Source organism: Phymastichus coffea, unplaced genomic scaffold, assembly GCF_024137745.1.
Source record: "Phymastichus coffea isolate CEN01 unplaced genomic scaffold, Cenicafe_Pcof_1.1 PCOF00062, whole genome shotgun sequence".
NCBI lineage: Eukaryota > Metazoa > Arthropoda > Insecta > Hymenoptera > Eulophidae > Phymastichus > Phymastichus coffea.
Genome location: NW_026706873.1, coordinates 434,126 through 453,625, shown reverse-complemented (window position 1 = coordinate 453,625; position 19,500 = coordinate 434,126). Strand labels below are relative to the sequence as shown.

The 19,500-nt window shown below is 50.2% G+C and overlaps 1 protein-coding gene across 2 annotated transcripts in view; it reads right to left on the bottom strand.

The window, feature by feature from the left end:
• Positions 1–19,500, bottom strand: part of LOC131666936 (gamma-aminobutyric acid type B receptor subunit 2) — an 81,886-nt gene that overhangs the window by 5,098 nt on the left and 57,288 nt on the right. For both annotated transcript variants that reach the window (XM_058940036.1, XM_058940037.1), the window contains exons 3-12: positions 18,281–18,418; positions 11,542–11,709; positions 8,052–8,227; positions 7,777–7,954; positions 5,807–6,040; positions 3,671–3,731; positions 1,937–2,177; positions 1,238–1,478; positions 1,059–1,181; positions 48–158 (exon numbers count right to left, since the gene is read on the bottom strand). In XM_058940036.1, the coding sequence (XP_058796019.1) occupies positions 48–158; positions 1,059–1,181; positions 1,238–1,478; positions 1,937–2,177; positions 3,671–3,731; positions 5,807–6,040; positions 7,777–7,954; positions 8,052–8,227; positions 11,542–11,709; positions 18,281–18,418 (1,671 nt within the window). The remainder of the gene's footprint in view (positions 1–47; positions 159–1,058; positions 1,182–1,237; positions 1,479–1,936; positions 2,178–3,670; positions 3,732–5,806; positions 6,041–7,776; positions 7,955–8,051; positions 8,228–11,541; positions 11,710–18,280; positions 18,419–19,500) is intronic.

Sequence of the window (19,500 nt, the reverse complement as noted above, 5' to 3'; positions counted from 1 at the left end):
TGCTTATCCCGTTCGCCACTGGGAACAACTCGCGCTCCTACACTCACCATTAATAGACCTTTGTAGGCGTATATGCTGCCCAAGTACACCGTCATCCTGTTGCTCTGGCAATACTCGTTCTGCGGCAGGATTATTATGTCCTCACTGGATGGATGTGGCTGAAAATCCCAGCCGAGATGGCGCCATTGTATTTGCATACTCTTTTCTTGCCTTTTTTATTTTTATTTATTTGTTTATTGTTTATTTCGTGCTCTTTTTTCATTTTTTTTTTCGGACGCAGCTGAAAGAACGGAGAACGGAGGAAAAGCTCACGTGGGGAGAGAGAGAGAATGAGAGTGATTGCATCTTACGCGTGATCACTTCACATTTGCTAAAGTTTATTCGCGTCCTCCCTTGCGACGGCCACTGGAGGTGAGATAATAAAAGTGGAGATAGCGCGGCAAGGAGAATCTCTTTGAATAATCGCTCGAGACGGGTAACTTGGCTTTTCTCGTTTCCGCGCGCACGATCGATTGTATTTTTAGCCGCTAGTCGACGTTTGCGCGATTATTTTCTTTTTGCGAGCAAACACGGGCGACAGAGACGCGTCTTTGGTGAAAAATAAAAGCTCCGATTCGTAATTCGATAAAAATCTCGCTCGAGCGAAGAGTGAAAAATGATAAAATCATTCTCTAAGTGATTGCAAAGTTCTTATAAAGATCTTGAAGGAAAAATTTAGTGCGAGAGGGATTCATTAGAAAAGTTCCGGGGAAAAGAAAAATTAAAAAAGCAAACGAACTCGGCGAGACTTTGGTATCCGCGCGAATTGCCCGGGTTATTAAAAAGTAATCGCACATCTTGGAAAGGAGAAAACTATCGGCGGTAAAAGCACATTCAGCGTCGACATTCTTTTCTCTGCTCTGCCGCGGCATCACATATTCATGCGTTCAAAAGTCCGTGTATCGCGGTGGAAAAATGTCCAACACAAGAGAGGGAGAGAATGCCGCTGGCCCTTTTTTTCCGCATGCATGATTTATGCGTTCGCGACGTCGGTCGTTATGGCGCGCAGTAAAACTCACATAGGGTTCCATTTCCTTGGTCTCCCGGTAGAAAGGATCGGCGACCTGCCAAGTCGTCATTATCGCCAGATCGATAAACAGCAGCACGCCGACGACCATAAATAGTTGATAGTCCTTTATGACCTGGCGAGGATGAGCAGTCGGTAAGAGTGGAGAGGCCGTCGCGGCGGACAACTCACCTTCTTGTTGAGCTTGACGTCGGTGAAGATGGAGTGCACGCGCCAGGTCTTGGAGAACATGGCGCCGAAGGCGAGCGAGAAGCCGGCCATCAGCAGCCAAGCCCGCGCGGTACAGATGTAGGCGAAGGAATTGACCGAGGCGAGCGTCGAGTCCAAGCCCAGGAATATCACGCTGCTGTAGGTCAGCATGCAGCCGATTATTATCAGGTTGTTCAGGTGCGGCGACGACATCTTTATGTATCTGCAAATAACAGGCCGACCACTCGTGCAGTATTCGCGCAGGGACGCGCCGCACAGCCGAGTAAACGCTTGAGTCGCGCGCCTCGTGAAATTGAGGCTGCGCCAAATATTGATTCAAGTTTCCCATCTCCACTCGGCGCATTATCCTCGTTACGCGCCCGGGCTAATTACACGAGTAATTTTGTTATCGCGTCCATGCGCTCGCTGCAGTCGTTAAACGCGCTGCGAATGAAAAGCTGCCGGCGCGGATTCGCACAATTGGAAAGCGATGGATTGCCGGACGATCGAGGATTGATTTTACGAGCGCCGCGCAGTTTTGGCCCGAGCGCCAGTGAAAGGCTCGCGATGACTGGCGTTACGGGGCTTCGCGATCGTGACGGTGCAATTGTCGCGTCTGTCCCGCGATTAAAGCTCGGCTTATCGTCGTGGCCGTTGCCAATCGCAAGGGCGAGCTCTTACCTCTGATTTCTGTACTTGATGTTGATGGCGAGGAAGATGACGGACATGACGATGCCGCAGCTGGACGCCGAGGCGAGGACCGCGTAGATGGTAATGTTGACGGTCGAGTGCTCGATGATGCGCAGCGTCCTGTCCTTGGGCGGCGACTTGCCGCGCCAGACCAGCGGCTGCCCGCTGCTCGGCGACAGGTCCAGCTCGCTGTTCACCGCGTCGTACTCGCCCACCTTCACCTCGCTGCCACCTGCGACCGACGCGCACGCGTCAATGGCCGAATCGATTGCACCACCGCGGAAGATTTTTTCCCTGCCTCGTCGCGCGTTATCCGCGGAGCCGCGAGCGAAGCTCGAACAGAGCGAGGCATTTCCGGGCAGAGGCCGGCTAGCAGCCAGGCTCGCGCGATTTCGGACGCCGATTTTCACGCTGTTCTTTGGCTATTTTTTGCTTTTTTTTTTTTTTTTCCTTGTTGTTCGCTTTTCTTTCTCCGCTTCGATTCTCTTTTCCTCTCTGCGTTGCGCGGCGCCCGGTGCATTTGTTGTTTTGCTTCTAGTTGGGAGAACACGCGATGGAATGAAAAGATGTGCGAAAAAGCGGCGTGCACTTCCAATATTGCAACGGCATAAGCCTTCGTCGGCTAATCCCGCTGCGAAAATTAATCGGGCGTGAGATAAAACAAGTTGTTCAATTGCAAATATTTAACATTATAATTGGAAACGAAGAACTTGGATACTAGTTCTCAATGAATGGTACAAATAACAGAGCCCAAAAGAAACTTAGCGGAGCATTTAACCGTTTACATGAGAAAACACGTGCAAAGAAGTAGAATGGAAAAACCGAACAATAGAACAATTCTTTTCCTCTTCTTAGCGGCGCGGAAAAAGGGGAAAGCTCTCGAAAGACTCCGTCGGACGTAGCTCCATCCTTTTTCCTTTTTCCTCGCCTTCGGGGAGGCAAAGTGAAAACAAAATCAGTATGCCGGGCAGTTTTGTGAATAGCCGTAAATTTCGTTTCTCACTTGGAAATTTTGCCCCCCTCCCCCCTTCTCTCTCTCTCTCTCTCTCTCTCTTTCTCTCTCTCTTTCGAAATGTTTCTGTGCATCGAACTCGATTTGGCATCAAAACTTATCTTTTTGTTTTCCATTCCTCGTCAATTCGTGCTCGGCCGAACTTCGTCACAAAAATATATAAGCTCTTCGGAGCTTTTTCTTGCTCGTCTTCCGAGTAAAAAAGAAGAGTAAGGGGGAGAGAAAGAGAGAGAGAGAGAGAGAGAGAGAGAGAGAGAGAGAGAGAGAGAGAGACGGAAAGACGAGCGATTCGCTTGTGGAGTCGCGCTGGCGAGGAGCTTACTTAAGGATATGAAAAGGGGAAGCGCGCAAGCCGAGCACTCGGGGCTTTGAAATAAAACAGTATTACACCTCCGTGAGAAAGGGAGGCAGAGAGGGCTGACCTTTTACAGGCTCACTCGTCGAATTTATTGCGCGCCCTCACGAACGAAAGCCAGATATTACAGCCGGCGGGCCGGGGTATTTAATCGTCCTTGGTCATTTGCCGCGACGCGCCAAAAGTCCCGGAGCCTCGTGCGAGTACGCACGCGCCGAGCCAAGCACTCGAACGAGGATACAGCCCCTCTCGCGACTCGCGATAATCGGCCCGTCGACCGAGAGACATCGGTCAATTTGATGATTATCCGCTGGCTTGCGCTTGCCTCGACCCTCGTCCCGTTCCTAAATCTACTTACCCTGGAATTGCTTTAGCATTATGTATGCCTTTCTTTCGTTATCGTAGAAACGCACTGGACCCTGAAAATACAAAGGATTTCCACTGTAGATAGAGCTTTAGTCAAATGAAACGAAATAGAGTTGCATTGTGCTTCATAATTTGCGAGATGCTTTCAGGGCGTTATTACTCTTTGGGGATTCGCCCCGGACTTGATATCGCATGTAGATGCATTCCGCAAAGTTGAGTGGTTTTTAATCAAGGGACGCCGCTCCTTGAGGGCACAAATAAACCACGCTAACTCATGTTTAGTAGAGCTTTCGAAAGGTTTCATTTAAACAATTTAAAATACATTGGTTGTTTTCCAAGTTGCAAATTACTTCGTCTCTCCTGCTCAACGTCAAAAGAATCAAAAGCGAATTGCGAGAAATTCATTTCCGAAATACACGACATGCTTAAAATTACCAGCGTTCCCATAATAATTTTTCTGAAATATCGCCGTCATGTTTACGTTTAATTAAAAGAGCTCAAGATGAACGATCCTAACTAGAGTTAGAAAGGTTACTTCGAAGTTGAAGCTTCAAAGCTCGAAACACGCAAAGTTTACAAGTAGCAAGCGAAGAAATGTACTTGCCCATCGGAAGGTCTTTTAAATGAGCCCTGGGTCTTTTTAGCCCTGATTGTCATTTTCCCGATTCTTGCAGAGAGCCAGCCGTTGCACTTTGCAACCGTCATTCAGATAGGCAGCGAGCCGTGGTTTGCCGAACGCGCGAAATTCAAGTGCGCGCACGGCGGAGTCGTCAATTACGCCTCTCTCTCTCTCTCTCTCTCTCTCTCGCGTAAGGCGCGATAAAGACTCAAAGGCGAGACGAGCTCTTTTCGTCGCTGCCGTCGCGGCATTCGAGAGGCCCGGCGTGGTGGCGGACTATGAGGGCGCGCGAGAAGAATGACCAGGTGCTCTCGATTCCCATATGGGGACGGGCTCCACCCAACGTTAATTATTGTCGTTCCGCGAGTGTGTCGCGCTTTCCTCCCACCGCAGCGAAAGCTTCACTTAACGCTCGCTCGATCACATTTTTACGCGCTACACGTGGCTGTTCGTGGGGAAAATATTTTTTCTGCTAAATTAAACAAAAATCTAATAAAAAAAAAAAGGAATTGCAATCATTGAAATTTGTTTTTCTTTCTGTTTTCATTAGCGGAACGAGAGCAACAAAAACAAAGAAAATAACGAAAGAAAAATATTTTTATTATCGAACTCGGGAAACATCGTCCAATCGTCGGAAATTGCAAGTTTTTACAGCTCCACAATGAATGTTTGATCCAGTAGCTTTCGGTATATGTACCGTTGATACTTGCCATTTGAGCGATGCGCGCGTGCAAAAGGCTTTTCACATTGCAGAGACATCAAAGGGACGGTATATGTATATATACATTTTTTTTTTTTAATGTAGTTCATACCCTCGCGCGCCCGAGCTCGTCCTTTCTCGCAGCACGCGGCAGCTTGCAAAAACGATCCGTGATTGAATATCTTTTTTTTTCATTATGTTTCGCGCAAACTTTTATCCACCACGAAATAACTGCGTTGTACACTCTCTTTGAGTAATCTTTTTTTTCGCTAGTCGTTCGCGATAAACTAGCGTACGAATAAAAAAAACACACACACACGCACAACGGTACTTTTTTTAATTTCTTTTCGGGAACGTCAACAAAGTACTTATTCGTAAAGGATAGACGCGCAGTAAAAGCAATCTAGTCGCTAACACCGCCAGGCGAAAAATTGTTTGACGTCCGCTCTCGAGATGGCGAAACGTTATTTTCCCAAAAAAAAAAAAAAGTGGGGGGAAGGGATTAGTCTTTTCACGGGAAATGTACGCTAAAGCATTCGTGGAAAGCTGCTGACTTAATAAAAACGTCAAAAAAACAAGAGGGTGAAATTCCACTCAAGCTCGAAGCAGAGCAGTGCAGAGCATTTCATTGAGCCGAGAGAGAGAGTGAGAAGGGATAAGCTCCCTTTCGTTGGTAACACAGCGCTAATAACGCTTAAACTTTAATTAAAAGGCTTCCGGTACTGGCTTGAATGGCATAACTAGTTTTAATAACCGCAAATGATCCTCTCTCGCTTTCGCTCGCGGCGTGCGCCTAAAGTCAAGCTCACAGTGACTCCTTCAAAGCTGGTGTTGCGCAGCGCCTCGAGGAACAGCCGCTCCCACAGCTCGTCTCGGTACCGGAAGTCGGTGATGGTCTGGTTGCGACGGAAGTGCCGAATCCTCCGTGCCACGTGTTGGATCGCCAGGGCCACCGTCCAGATGCCGTCGTAGGCGTAGCCATGGAACCGAGAGTACTCCAAGCCGCGCCGATTGTCGTACTCCTTCAGGTACTCGTCCGGGGTCTGAAAACAAGTAAACGCGCGATCTCCGATGTAATACGTCGCCAATAAAACAAAAAATACACCCGCTACTGCGGTCGTCGTGTCGCCGCCTGAAAACGCCGAGTGGGCCTTCGGCAGTATAAGCGTTATTTTGGGTTTTTTTTTTCCCGTGAAATGTGCGACGTTTTCTCCACTCGAGCACATTGCAATCTGAAATATCGCATTGATTGCACGCGCGCGCGCGCGCGCGGGAACTTTGGATTATTTGCGAATTACGTGTCCCTATAGTTGTATAATATCTGATAATATTTCGCGAGAGTTCTGCCAGCGAAACAACAACAATATATGATACTCGCTATTGTTGGAAAGTTACATATCTCGTTACGAGAGTACGTGCAGCTCTCAAATTTCCGGGGACACGATGAAGAGCCAAATATTCATGGAATTTCTGAGCGAAACTTGCCGGCAAAAGGGTAATTCTTTGAGCTTCAACGACAAAAGAAAGCGAGAGGATAAGGGTCAGTGTTGAAAATCGAGGGAATTTCCCGATCGAGAGAATCGAGGAAAAAAAAAATTGGAATTGAAAGGAGAGAGACGCCGTCGTCTTTGCAATCTCTTTCTCATAATCACATTAACCCGACAGAGATAGGGGGATCCTCTGAGTTGATTGCGTTTGCCGAGAAATTCCATAATTTATGACATTACACTTCCCTCCTTCCCCCTGCCGACGAGCCAATTCTCCGAGTCGCGAGCTTTGAACAGTCAAAGCTTTGATCGGATCAGCGCCGATGTCGGCATTTCGAATTTTTCGTCCGCACCCTCGCCAAGCGGAATGTGCGCGCGCGCGCGAGACTTTGGGATCGCGAGGCTAAAAGGCGCCTTTTTCACTTCGCCGCTTTTCAACTTGTTTTCTCGTTCGTTAGGTGTCTCCCCTCTTCCCCCTTCCCGCCCATCGCCTAGCCGAGAGATCCAATCTAAGTTTCACGACGAATGCGTGCGCCGAAAAAAGTTCCGCATGAAAATTCTCAGACGGCGATATCCGAGGCACTGAGCGATTTCACTACTGCCTCGCTTCTATTATCCGGAGCGCGATGTCTGCGGGATATACGTGGGACAGCCGGGATCGTGGTCCCTCGTTACCGTGCCCCCCCCCTTCTCTTTCTTTCTTGCCGAAGATACGAGTGCGACGTTCCAATAAAACTTTACGTGCGCGGAATCCGCGCTTTAAATAACAAGGCGCTTGGCGTCGCATCTTTTCCCCCTTTCGCGAGCATTGCCTATAATCGACGCACTTTTTCCATTTACGATCGCGCGTACGCCGCGACGCGCCAATGCGAAATCGAGCAGCCCGCCGTCATTCGTGCAATTACGGCGTTCCGACAATCGCGCGCGATCATATGCGAGCCGCTTGTATAAATCATCAGACTCGCGACGCAAGGGAGAGAGAGAGAGAGAGAGTCAAACACAATCTTGTTAATAGACGGATTAATTACTGGAAATCCATATTCACGATCGCCTAGGATCTCCAGGCCGCTGTATAAACAAACAAGGGGGGAGGCAGGAGTGTCTTTCTCTCTCCGGTGAAAAGGTCGTGGCGATTGGTCGTGAATCGTCAATTAGTCGAGCGTCAACGAGCGGAAAGAAAGGACTGTGCTGGGCCGCTCGTCGGAATAAACGAGTTGCGGATCGATGCGCCCGGGCCCCCCCCGGGGGGGGGGGGGGGCGGCGAAAAGGAGCGGAGGAGAGGCAGCACTCACGATGCCTGAAACGGTGATCTGCTGCTGGGTCGACAGCGGCAGCAGATCCGTGAGTATGGTGCCGTGGAGCGCCTCGGCCAGCTCGGCCGGCGCGCACTGCACGTCCGCCTTGAGCCACCACTCGTACGTGTACATGCCCATTATCACCCACTGGTACTTGCGCCCGTACATGTTCAGCCTGCAACAGCGGCGGCGATTGTCAACTTCTCGCCCGGACGACTTTCTCTATCTCGAGTCTGCCGAGAGCCAGAGAGGAAGAGAATCGTCGGTCTTACTTGTAAGCCTGGCAGAAGATCTCGCGCGCCCACAGCTCGTCGAAGTTGCCCAGGATTATTCGCACGTCCTTGTCTTTGAGCTTCTCCAGTGCGCTGGTCACCTCGGTCGCGAAGCTCTGGCTCTCCACCACCTCGATGTCGTTCAGATCGAGGTCCGACACCAGCCTATTGTGAGCCTGAAACAGCGGAAAATTCGTCTCGAAAGAGGCCCACGCTGAGATATCGCTCGAGGAGCATGAATGAACAAGCGGAAAACCGCGCGATGCCCCGAACAAACAAGATAGCGATTTTTCTTCGGCGGCAGAGCAGCTTCTATTGAAACTTACTGCGACCGCGATAAATTTAAATGTATCCCGCCCCTCAGGGGGGTATTTAAGCGTGTTATATATACGTCGCTCCAACGGACAAAAAGAATTCTCTCTCCCGCTTCTCTTGTAAAGCGGGCGGCGGTATTTTGTGGAAAAAGATGAAATTACAGCAGCGGCAGCGTCGTCGTCGTCGTCGTCGTCGTCGGACGTTTAATAAAATCTCGGTCGCTCTCTCCGCCGCGAACGGTTCTCTGACCTACATCGGGAGGCCAAAGCGCCAGTAGGTATACGTGCGCGCATAATATCTCCCCGAGCATTCCTTCGCGACGCAAGCGCTATCGCGACTGCAGTGCCGAGCGGGGCATTAATTGCGCGTACCCAACGAGACGACGCGCGCGCGCGCGCGCGCGCCTTGCGGGAAACGTTCTAATTGGATTCGCGCGGCGGTGTTCTTTCTCTCTTTTTCAACGCGGCCCGCGGCCGGTCGGGATAAGCGACGGGAGCTCCGTCGACCGCGACTGACGCGATTTCGTTGGTCTTTCCGGGACTCCTACGTCGAGGCTGTCGTTCGATCGCTTGCCGCCCTTTGTTCGCTCGCGCGCGTCGCAACTTTCGCTGTCGATAAACCGAAAATCACGACAAGACAGCATTAGCGACAGCTTGCAACATAATCAGCCAAGATCGACTGTGTATTCGGCCACCCCTCGTGTAGTAAAATAGGGCCGGGGCTCATCGTAATAGCGGATTGATGACGAGCCTGGCGAGGGATCGATTCGTCAAGCCGACGACGCTCTAGTCCGTAAAATCGGGCCGCCAAGGCTCGTGGCGAGAAAAAGAAGAGCGAGCCGCACGAGTCAAATTGAAAGCACGCGGTTGTCAAATAAAACTAATCTCCGGCGATCGCTCGGCCGAGCTCTGTCTTACGGCGTGGCTTCGCCGTTAAGCCGCGTTTGCCCGGCAAGAAGCTTTTAATGAGACATTAAACTTAAATAAGACCTCGCCGTCGCTGACCCCTCCGCGTGTGTCCGCCCGGCTAATCCCCCCGCAAACACCCGAACCACGCGCGCGCGGGTATGCCTCGTTTTTGCAAGGAAAAAGGGGTACGACAGCCACCGAAGACGCTATGTACGGCGGCATGTGCAGCCGGCGAGCTGAACGGATATCGGCATGAAATATCGGGGGAGGGTGAGGGGGGTTAGCTTATACAGCAGCGGAGAAATGCAAAGCAGCGCGCATGTACGCGACGTCAGACCGCTGATTGACTTTGCCGACGACGTCGTCGGTCGGATTGACAATTTGATTAACGCAGCTATTTGTCAGGATGTGCGGATGCTACTGCTGCTGCGAGCTTGGATTTCTACACGTACATTCAAGTGGGTTTTTCCGCGTTCGTAATTCGACGGGCATCGCCAAGCCAAAATGCCCGTTAAATTTGGATATCAAATTTGTCTGCGTACCCTTTTTTTTCTGGCCAATCTGATATCTGGCCTGCAGGACGTGTATTTCTATGTCAGGGCAAATGAAGTGATATTGGGCTTTCCAATCGAATACTCGCTCGTATTGCAGAAATTTAATTGAAGTGATAAAGTTTTCAGCGGAAATGAGATTTCCTATTGCCGTTGAAATGACGCACGCGCGCGTCTTTCAAAAGGTGCGTTATTAAACTCGAGCAATTTTGGTAGGATCGATTTTTTCTTCTTCTCAGAGATACAGAAAGAGAGAGAAAGATAGCGAATTGTTAGTGTTTTTATCGCCGAAGTAACAATAACTCGGACGGAAAGCCCTCGGAGGCAATCGGCTGCTTTTATTATTTTTTCTTGCGACTTGCGCTCGTTTGCCCCCCGGCAAATTACGATAACGCTTTTTGTCTCGAAACTTCGGGGAGAGAGCGGGAGAGAAAACAGTTTGCGCAAACAAACGTCGAAGAAGAAAAAAAGAAACAGAATCACGGCTTCTTTCCGGCTACAAGGGAGATAAGAAAGCAACAAAAACGACCGAGGGACAATGATCCGCCATGAATTTTTTTGTTTGTTTTTTCGTTTCGCCCAGCCCAAGAGAGCCGCGATCGGAAAATCTGGAGCAGCGCGTCGCTTCATCGCCATTCATTTATTCACGAGAGAGACAATTATTCCACCCCGTACCCGAGAGCGCAGTCATCTCGGCCAAGAGAAGGATCCTTTATCTCAAAGAAGAAAAATCCTCGTCCTTCCGGTTACACGTGCTCCGGCCCGAAAATCAATCGCGGGATTTTAATTATCTCGGCGGGAGCGCGCGCCAACTTGTAATTGCTTCAGACGATGTCTACAGCCTCCCTCGCGACTGCTCCGACAATCGAACCTCGTCTGGGACGCCCGTAACCACGAGGAGGAGGCGCGAATCGCGAGGACTTGCCGGCTCCGTGCCCGAACGCTTCGAGCCCCGGCGAACGCGACGTCGACGCGCGGAAATGGAGTTGCGAAAGGCCGACCGGCTCTCGCGGCCGCGAATATCGCGCGGCGGCTCTCGGGCTCGGAGGCCCCGAACTCGCTCGATTCCGTTTGAGCCGAGCGACAGACGCGGGCTGACGCACCGATTGCCGAGTCTGCGCTCGCATAGTATGTCGTCGCGCGTATACGTGCGCCGACTGACGACGCAGCGCAATCAATTTAGGCCCTCCGCCCCCTTGCTCCTCTTTGTTACCGCCGAAGACGAATGTGTGCCTCCGAAAAAATTGTCGTTGTTTTTTTGCCGTGCTTACGTGCGCCACACTGGCCAGGACCACTAATATGTGGCGCGTCGTCTTTGCGTCACCACAGCTGGAGGGCGGGGGGGGGGGGGGGGGGGACGTCGAATCATTGGCGTTGTCGTCGCAGAGTCGCCGAGGATTAGCGATCGAGTGGACTTTGATTTTTCGACGAAATGCTGGGATGTTTGGCGTCGATCGAGCAAACCAAAGCGAACGGACAGAGGCGGCGCGCGACAATTCAGCCGGGCCTCGGCATCGAGATCAAGTGCATTGGGCTCCGGGGTAATCCGGCGCCAGATAAATCACCATTCCACTCGCGCTCGCTCCGAGCTGCGCGTCGCTCGGCCATGTGTAAGCGACGAGGACGCGACTGCAGCCCGGGGGCAGCGGCGGTCGAGGATCGGACGCGCGTGGCTGGATCGCCGATGGGCGACGAGGAATTTTCATTGCGACTCACCAGTGCGTATCTGGGCTCGTTCTGGTAGATGGTCCCGACGCGCGTCCAGTTGAATTCCCTCAGCAGGCTGACTCGTGGCGCGTTGAAGGCGTTCTCCGACGGTACGATCCTGAAGAAGTTGGGGAAGCTCTCGCTCGTGAACATCGGGTGCGTGTCCGCGTAGCTCAGCTGCAACACACGCGTGCACAGAGAATTTTATATTCGTCGGCAAGAGCGGCACAATGGGGCAGACGAGGTAAGGAACTCGCTCCGGCGCGCCGGATTATTTTCTTCCGGCGATGAATGCACTCGCCGAACAATGCGACTGTAAATCTCCCGGCTTCGCTTGCGCGCGCTAAATTGCCGGGAAAACCAGAGGAGAACGAGTTTTCCTTTTTCTTGCTTTAGCCTTTCCGCTTTTCTTCTGGCGAGCTTTCTTTCGGCTAATTAATTTCGCGGGTGCGCGCGCGTGTGTGCTCGTCGGAATTTTGAGGGATGAGCAGGCAAGGTTAGCTTTCTCCATTTCGCTGAAAGGAGAGAAAGATGCCCTCCCCACGGCTCCTTGCTGAGCGAACGTGCAAGCTGAGCTGAGTTTGTTTTGCGCTTAATGACCATTGTATTCGGTACAATGCTATTTTCATTACTTGGAAAAATTCTTCTCGTCGAAAATTCAACTGCGATTCGCGTAGGCGCTTTGTTCCTGCGACGCGCATGCCGTAAGCGCGACCAACGCGAAATTCCCGTGGCGAGGATCTTCCGACGACTGCTCAAACCAAACATGCAAATGATCGGAGCGAAATAAAGCTAGAATTACGATTTTCGGACGGGAATTGCTTCAAACGACCCTCATACCTGTCAAAAATGCTTCCTGACACGAGCGACATTTCAATTTACAGCGCGATCCGCAAGTCACCTTTTCGCTTGATTGGCACGTTTTTTTTCATTCATCCATCTCGCACGTCCCCCCATCAAAAAAATAAATAAATAAATAAAAATCAGCCATCGCGCGGCTAAGCTCTGGGTAGGAGCAACGAGCAAAAAAAAAAGAAAGAAAAGAGGGGAGTCGTTAATTGCCCCAGTGGCGCAAAAAACGAACGTAGTCTACAGATATCCGCACACAGTGCATAAACCTCGGTGGGAGTATAGGCGTAACGGCGTGCAAACAGAGTTATCGCGGGTCGATGCATCTAATCAGTCTTGGCTCTTGATAACGAGCCCCACGACTGCTGCGTCGGCGCTGACCTCCGTGCGTACATGCGAGCGCACACTTTACACGCCGACGGGGCCTCCTGCAAAGAGCGATCGTTAAAAGTATCACGAGCGCAGCGGGAGGATCGGCTGAATTAACAGCAGCTCCACTGTAGTTGCATCGTGTATCGGATTAGTCGCCGTACAACTAATCCCACGGCCGAGCGCACACCGCATTCGCGATACACGGAGTGCTTCGCTTTCTCTATCCTTCCTTACTTGTATTCTTTTTCTTTCTTTTCCTCTCCGAGGGATTACGCGTGGAGGATGCGAGACAGGGATCTCGCATGCGTACTCGTTGAGCACTCGGATCTCCAAACCGAAACGTTTGCGCTATATCGTTCATTTTCATATTTTTTTCTTGTATTTTTTTGGTAATCCTTGCAGTCGCGATGGAACTCAGCGTTGGAAAAAGATATCGACTGTTTTAACAAATTTACGCTTCTTCGGAAAGCTTCAATTTGGAAAGCAAACTTGATAAAAGTTCAGTCTCATGAAGCAGTCCAGGCAATTCGGGGAGAGAAAGAGGAGTTAAAATAAAAAGAATCGAATTTTGTCGCTCTACGCGCAGACTCGCGACGACGATCCGTCGAATGATTCGACGATTCCCGCTGCAAACTGTTATTTGCTCGACGAAGAAAGAGAAAAAAGAGTCCTGCTCTGTCGATTTACCACTCCCATAATATTTCTTTCCCCCGTGCTGTTTGTCAATGCCGCGCCGTTTGCCGCCCTCAAAGCGATCAATTCGGAATTAGAGTAGTGCGCGCTGATTTGAATTCCCGCGCGCGCGCTGCAGCGATCGACGAATTTATCTCCCTTTGGCGCGAACGCGGACCGACTGCAATTTCGCAGGCGTCAAAGCGGCACGCACGCGCTGCCGTTGTCGTCTCGCGGCGTCGATTAATCATTTCCTCGCGGGACCCGGCGCTTTCTTGTGTCGCGCGATCGCGACGGACGCATTTCCGGAGGCGCGACTCGAATTCCGCGGAGAAGCTGCGAGAATTAATTGGCTTCGCGCCGAATCGGGCGTCGCTCAGCGGGAGGGAAAGGGCACGAAATAAAATGAAATAATGAGAAAGGCAAACAGCAATCGCGAGCCCGGTAAATCGAGAATCGCGTGGTTCAGCAACAAGCCTCGCTTTCGCTTCCTATATGGTAGCTAATTAATTAACGAAGGATTAATTAGCGTAGTCTTGCGTGCCGGCTGGTCTTTTTCTTTTGCCGCCTGGAGACTGCCATTAGTCTCTCTCTCTCTCTCTCACTCCTGTAGCCTTTTGCGTTTGCATTATGCAAGCATACTGAGCAAATTACGAGGCAGCTTGGCATTACTGTACTTTGTAGTAATCAGCAAAGCAAATGTGCATGCTTGTTCTTTCGTTATAATCATCGCCTTTTTCTACCCCTCCTTTTCTCGAGTTTATGTAGCGCGAGAACGAAGTTTACTTGGCGAGAGAAACTCGAACCTTTATGAGCAATGCCTTACAAAGCCGACGATGAAATGTTGCTAATTGCCTTTGTACGTGGAAATGAATAGGCACCAAGGGAATTTTCACAAATGAAATACTTTGGGATTTTTAGCCGAGCGAGGGCCGAGGTATTCGCGTGCTCAAAGTTAGCCAAGATAAAATCCGTGTTACACATCTAGAGACCGCACTGCCTAAAGTTACTCGGTACAATCGAATCTGCAGAAGGAAAGGAAGAGCAAGAAGCATCTCCGCGATACGTGGTACCCGCGCGGACTTTTTTCATTTTAAAACATTTCCTTTGTCCCTCTGAATAAATGCACGACGCGACCATAGACTGCAATTGCCAGACGGGGAAGTTTTCTTCTGCCTCTCGCTCTGTGGAAATATTGCATTACTCGGCTGAAAGGTATGCGCGCGGCGAGAGAGAAAAATACCAAAGTCAAACAAGGCAAAGGTAAATATTGGCCCATGAAACCTTGCGCTCGCGAGCAAGTCAGCCGCTCCGTAACAATGTCACAGAAATTTCTCGGCGACGAATTATCGCGGTTATTTATCGGCGGCGGCTTTATTGCAGCTAGAAATAACAAGCCACGTGGACCGATAAATTTAAATGGCTCTGCGGAGACGTTCAGCCCGACAGAGAAAGGGAGAGACGTCACAGGCACACGCGAGGATCGTTTGTCAGCCTAGATATTGCGCCCTCTCTGCCGCTTTCCTCCCGTCGTCTAGCTGCTATGGCCGCTGCGAGAGAGGATATTAACTGCTATGGCATTATTGCGCGCGGTTTCGTTTTTACTGCCTCGAAAAGTCGCCGCCGCGCACGCGCGCAGCGGAGCTAGGCTTCGCCCGGCAGTGGCGCAGCTCAGCGCTATGGTCAGCCCGAGCGCATTTTTTCTTTTTTCTTTCTTTTCTTCAACGACGGCTTTTCGCCCGTGGCGCCTTCGATATACGCGCGACTCTCTTTCACGGCCACGCGGGCGTTTTTAGAAACACAGCGAGACTCAATTGCCACGCATTTATGATAAAACACGCGACGAAGGGCGAACAAAAAGGGAAATCCGAAACAAACTGCAGTTTGAAGAGCTAACGCAAATACGATGAACCACGGTGGCAGCGGCGGCACGAACGAACGCAAAAAAAAAAAAGAAAAAAAAAATACATAAAAGAAGAAGTCAAGCTAGAGCTAGACACAATCAACGAGCGAGCAGATCGTTTTCCGCTTTGGAGCCGCCGCGGGGAGTGCGCAGCAAGAGCGAACGGGAGAAACAGAGAGCGATTAATCGAGAATAACCGTCACGGATATCGAGTGTCCAATCGGCACCGAATATTTATTTCGGCGATCGATCGCTCGCGCGCAAAATCCAAAGAGAATATTATTTTAGCCGGTCGCCGCATGTAGGTCGGATCGGCGCATAAATAAAGTGGCACGAGGGTGGGGAGGGGCGACTATTTTGCGCGCGCGAATCGGAGCATTATGCGCGCGGCGAAGATATTTCTGGCGGTCGGGCGTTGCGGTTCGCAGACCAAGACGGCTCTCTTCGCGAATTAACGTCGTTTCCCTCGTTGCGTTCTCACCGCGACGACCTCGCGCGAGATCGCCGCTATTTACGCCTCGACGAGCGGAGTTTCGGAGTAATAATTGCACACCTATGCGATTGCCCCCCGCGGTGAGCTCTTTTTTCTCTTTTGTTTTACTACTCGGCGGCGGAGAATGCTACCGCGTTGAGAGCAAACGTATCGAGTTTCGATATTATTAATCTACTAAATTCTCACGCTCGAGACTTATGCCTTCATAAAGGGCGGTCCTTTGATAATTCCGCGAGTATTATCAACTCAATTACGGGAATCTGGGGCGGAAGGGCCATCAAATCAAATGACGTGAATAAACATCAGGATTTATTTTAACTGAATTGGATAGTATAAGTCGTGGCGCCTGGTGTAAAATCATTAATTTCCAAGGGAGTTACCAAGGCTATTTGCGGATCCGCTGACCTGGAATTAATCTTTGAAGCCAGGCGAAATTCCAAATTTTTGACGTTTGCACAAAGCGAACGCCAAGCCCGGTGCTCAAAATTGCTCTCGCGCGGGAGATACGAACATTTTTTCCTGGAATATTTATTTCGTGCTGTCCGCTGCCGCGTGAAACAGCTGCCAGCTGTGATTTTTCGTCCTTCCCTCCCCACCCCCTCCCGCCCCCCGGCAAAACAACCGCGAGCGGATGGTTAGTTCGTTTTAATTAAAGTCTCGCGATGCCTCGCGTACGCCGATCTCTTGATTTGTTGCTATAACCGGGGTGCATGCATAATCTCGTAATTATAGCGCGAGTTTGAAGCAAATTATTAAACTTGATAATGTAGTTATAATATTGCGGTACGTATACGTGTGCGTGCGCACTCCAGTTCGTACTGCTGAATTTAATACGCATATGAATATTGCAAATCGAACGTGTATAAGTATATATTACAGGAATCAGGTCAAGCATGCCTTTTATTTTCTCTAAATGCGTGTTCGCAGTCGTATAACTGTCAAGAAGGAAAAAAGTGATAAAAATATTTTCCCTTCATTCCTGAGAATCTGGAAGGCCTATTCTTATACATTACGTAAGGATTCCATGTAAATCACGATGAATAATTTGTTTCAATAACCTCCGATGGTGAAAAAAACAAGAAGAGGAAGCGAGGAAAAATTTCCGAACTAAAAAGCTCTCAAGTTGATTGAATATAAAATGCAAGAAAACACTGAACTTCCACGTACTCCCTCTCCCTCCCAACTCGCTTACTCACTCTCTCTCTCTCTCTCTCTCTCTCTCTCTCTCGAAAAAGAAGGTCAAAAACAAGTAAGCAAGCAGTTATTCATAAAAGATTAATCAATGCAGCTCTCGTGACATTTCTCCCTCGTGTTCGGGCGTACGGCAGAAGACAAAGTTGCAGCGGCAGCAGCAGCACGACAAAGCAGAAGCGAGAAGGGAGCAAGATAAACGCTCGATCAAGCTTTACTCAGTGGAACTTGAGCGTCCCCTCCCCCCCGTGCCACGTCGGCCGCAAATTATTTATAGTCCTTTCCTTGCCTATATGCTTCTCACTTGCGCTCCCTTTAGCGTCCGTCGCACGCTGTGTTTATTCTCCATCTATATGTAAATGCGAAAAGAGGTTGGGCGCAGAGGGGGGGGGGGGGGGGGGAGGGGTCAGTTTAGCTGCGCCGCTCGACTGTTTAATTGCGCGCGCGATAATGCCGCCGCCGCGTCGCTTCTCCCTTTTTTTTCGCATTTGGAAAATTAGTATCCAGCCGCAGAAATTATCGTAATTGAAGGACGCCGCCATCGCCCCGTACTTCTTTCTCCCGCACGCCAATTATTCAATTTTATTACGCGCTGCGTGACCTTCCTTTTACGCAACTCGGTCACTCACTTGTTCGGCGAACGAGCTGCCGTAATCGTTAGCCAAAGTGTTATTTTAAAAACTATTGCGATTAATCGCAGCTCGTTGTCGTTAGGCCACTCTCGAGTACTCCATTTTTCAAGCTACGTACACGTGGCTCTTTTTCACCGCCGTTGAGTTTGGCTTGCGCGCTAACGATAGCCACGAGCGCTTGACCATATAATGAACTGAGTTTTCGCGGAATAATGTACCGTGAAAGTTTGACGCGGTTGGTATCGCTAAATTCGTCGCGAATGCTTATGAATTTCCATGTGATCGAATTCAAAGAAGCAAATTAATTTAAGCTGGTTTGAGTGCCGCGGCGCCGTTCAAAGAAAATGTCTAGTAATTAAATTTTTTTGCTCACTTGCTATAAGCGTCAATGATTAAATTTCCGAGAGTTAGTCGTAAAAGACCTTTCCAGAATGCCATGAAATATCCCTCTGAGCTTAGCTGAGAACGGAGTCAGAAAAAAAACGCGACAAATTCAACAAAGGCTCGTGCGCATGAAAAATTTGATTAAAAACGGAAAATGCGCACGAGCTCGTGGTATTCAATGTAACCCCGCGAAAGGTCCACGTCGCAGGCATAATTACGACGGAGTTCGTTGAACCAAGATCGCAAACCAACCTGCGTGAGTCGCCAGTGCTTGGACGCCTTGGCGATGGGATCGGTGACGAGGGTGCACGCCGAGCCAAAGAGCATGAGCTTGTGGGGTCCGCTGTGCATCATGTCGAAGAAGGCCTTCATTCCCACTGCCGCGTTGCACTGCAAAAACACAACACGATCATTAGACTACGCCGGACACACCGAGCCACGCGTGTCTACCATCCAAGGGGCAGAAGCGCGAGAATTTGCAGCCATATACGTCGAGCAATTTGATGAGCTTTCAGAATCGTAGGGGGAGGGGGGCGAAGAGAGAGCACACATCAATTCCCCCAGACCCTCCGATACAACATTCCTCTCTCCCATCTCTCGCTCCCATTTTTGCTTCATTATCAGGCAATATCAATTTGTCGGCGGCCTTATGCGCGGTTATTCGATATAATAGCTCGAGAAAATATGTATTCGGTTTATTGATTCGCGCTGCCGATACGTCCAACTTTATTGATGTGCGTATCGGTGTGCGCGCATACATCGCAAAATCGATGGCATAGTTTTCCCCACGCCGTCACATTAATGGTTCGGTTAATTTGATTTTTGATAGCGCCGCTGCGTATCGCGATTCATCACCGCGGGCCACGCGGGCGCTTCGCCTCTCGAGAGATAGTCGTGACCTGGATACGCAGTTATAGATTTGTATAAACATACGGGAAATTCGGGCCGCCCTCGCGGTGGCATTTAAAAGTTTGGAAGCACGGCTACAACTCCGTGAGGCGCGCTTGAGATCGTGCTCCAGAAAAGACGAGCCTATCTCCAGCGTCGATCGTCATGGCTCATCGGATGAGCGGCAGTTGGGATCCCCCACCTCAGACGCAATTTACAATTCGTTAAGAGCAACGAGTTGAACGACAGCGGAATGTATAATAATGAATCCGCAAGTTCGTGCCACCCCGGGAGCGAGGTAAGAGTTGGCAAAGTCTCTGAGCACACAACGACGCGTTAATCGCGAGAGCAAATAGACCGGGGACGAGTTACAGTTGGCTAAGCGCTCGCGGAAACGCGCGCGAGAGGCATGCGAGGACGTTGGAAAATTCGTGCCCTTCTTCCTTGCGCAGTGATAAATTGGCGCTCGATGACTGCGCGGCAGCCAGGAGCACGGGGAAGAAGGAGCGCGGCACGGCATCGCTTTTATTTTTTTTCTTCTCTTCTTCTTCTTCATAATGATGTACGCGCAGAGGCCATTCTCT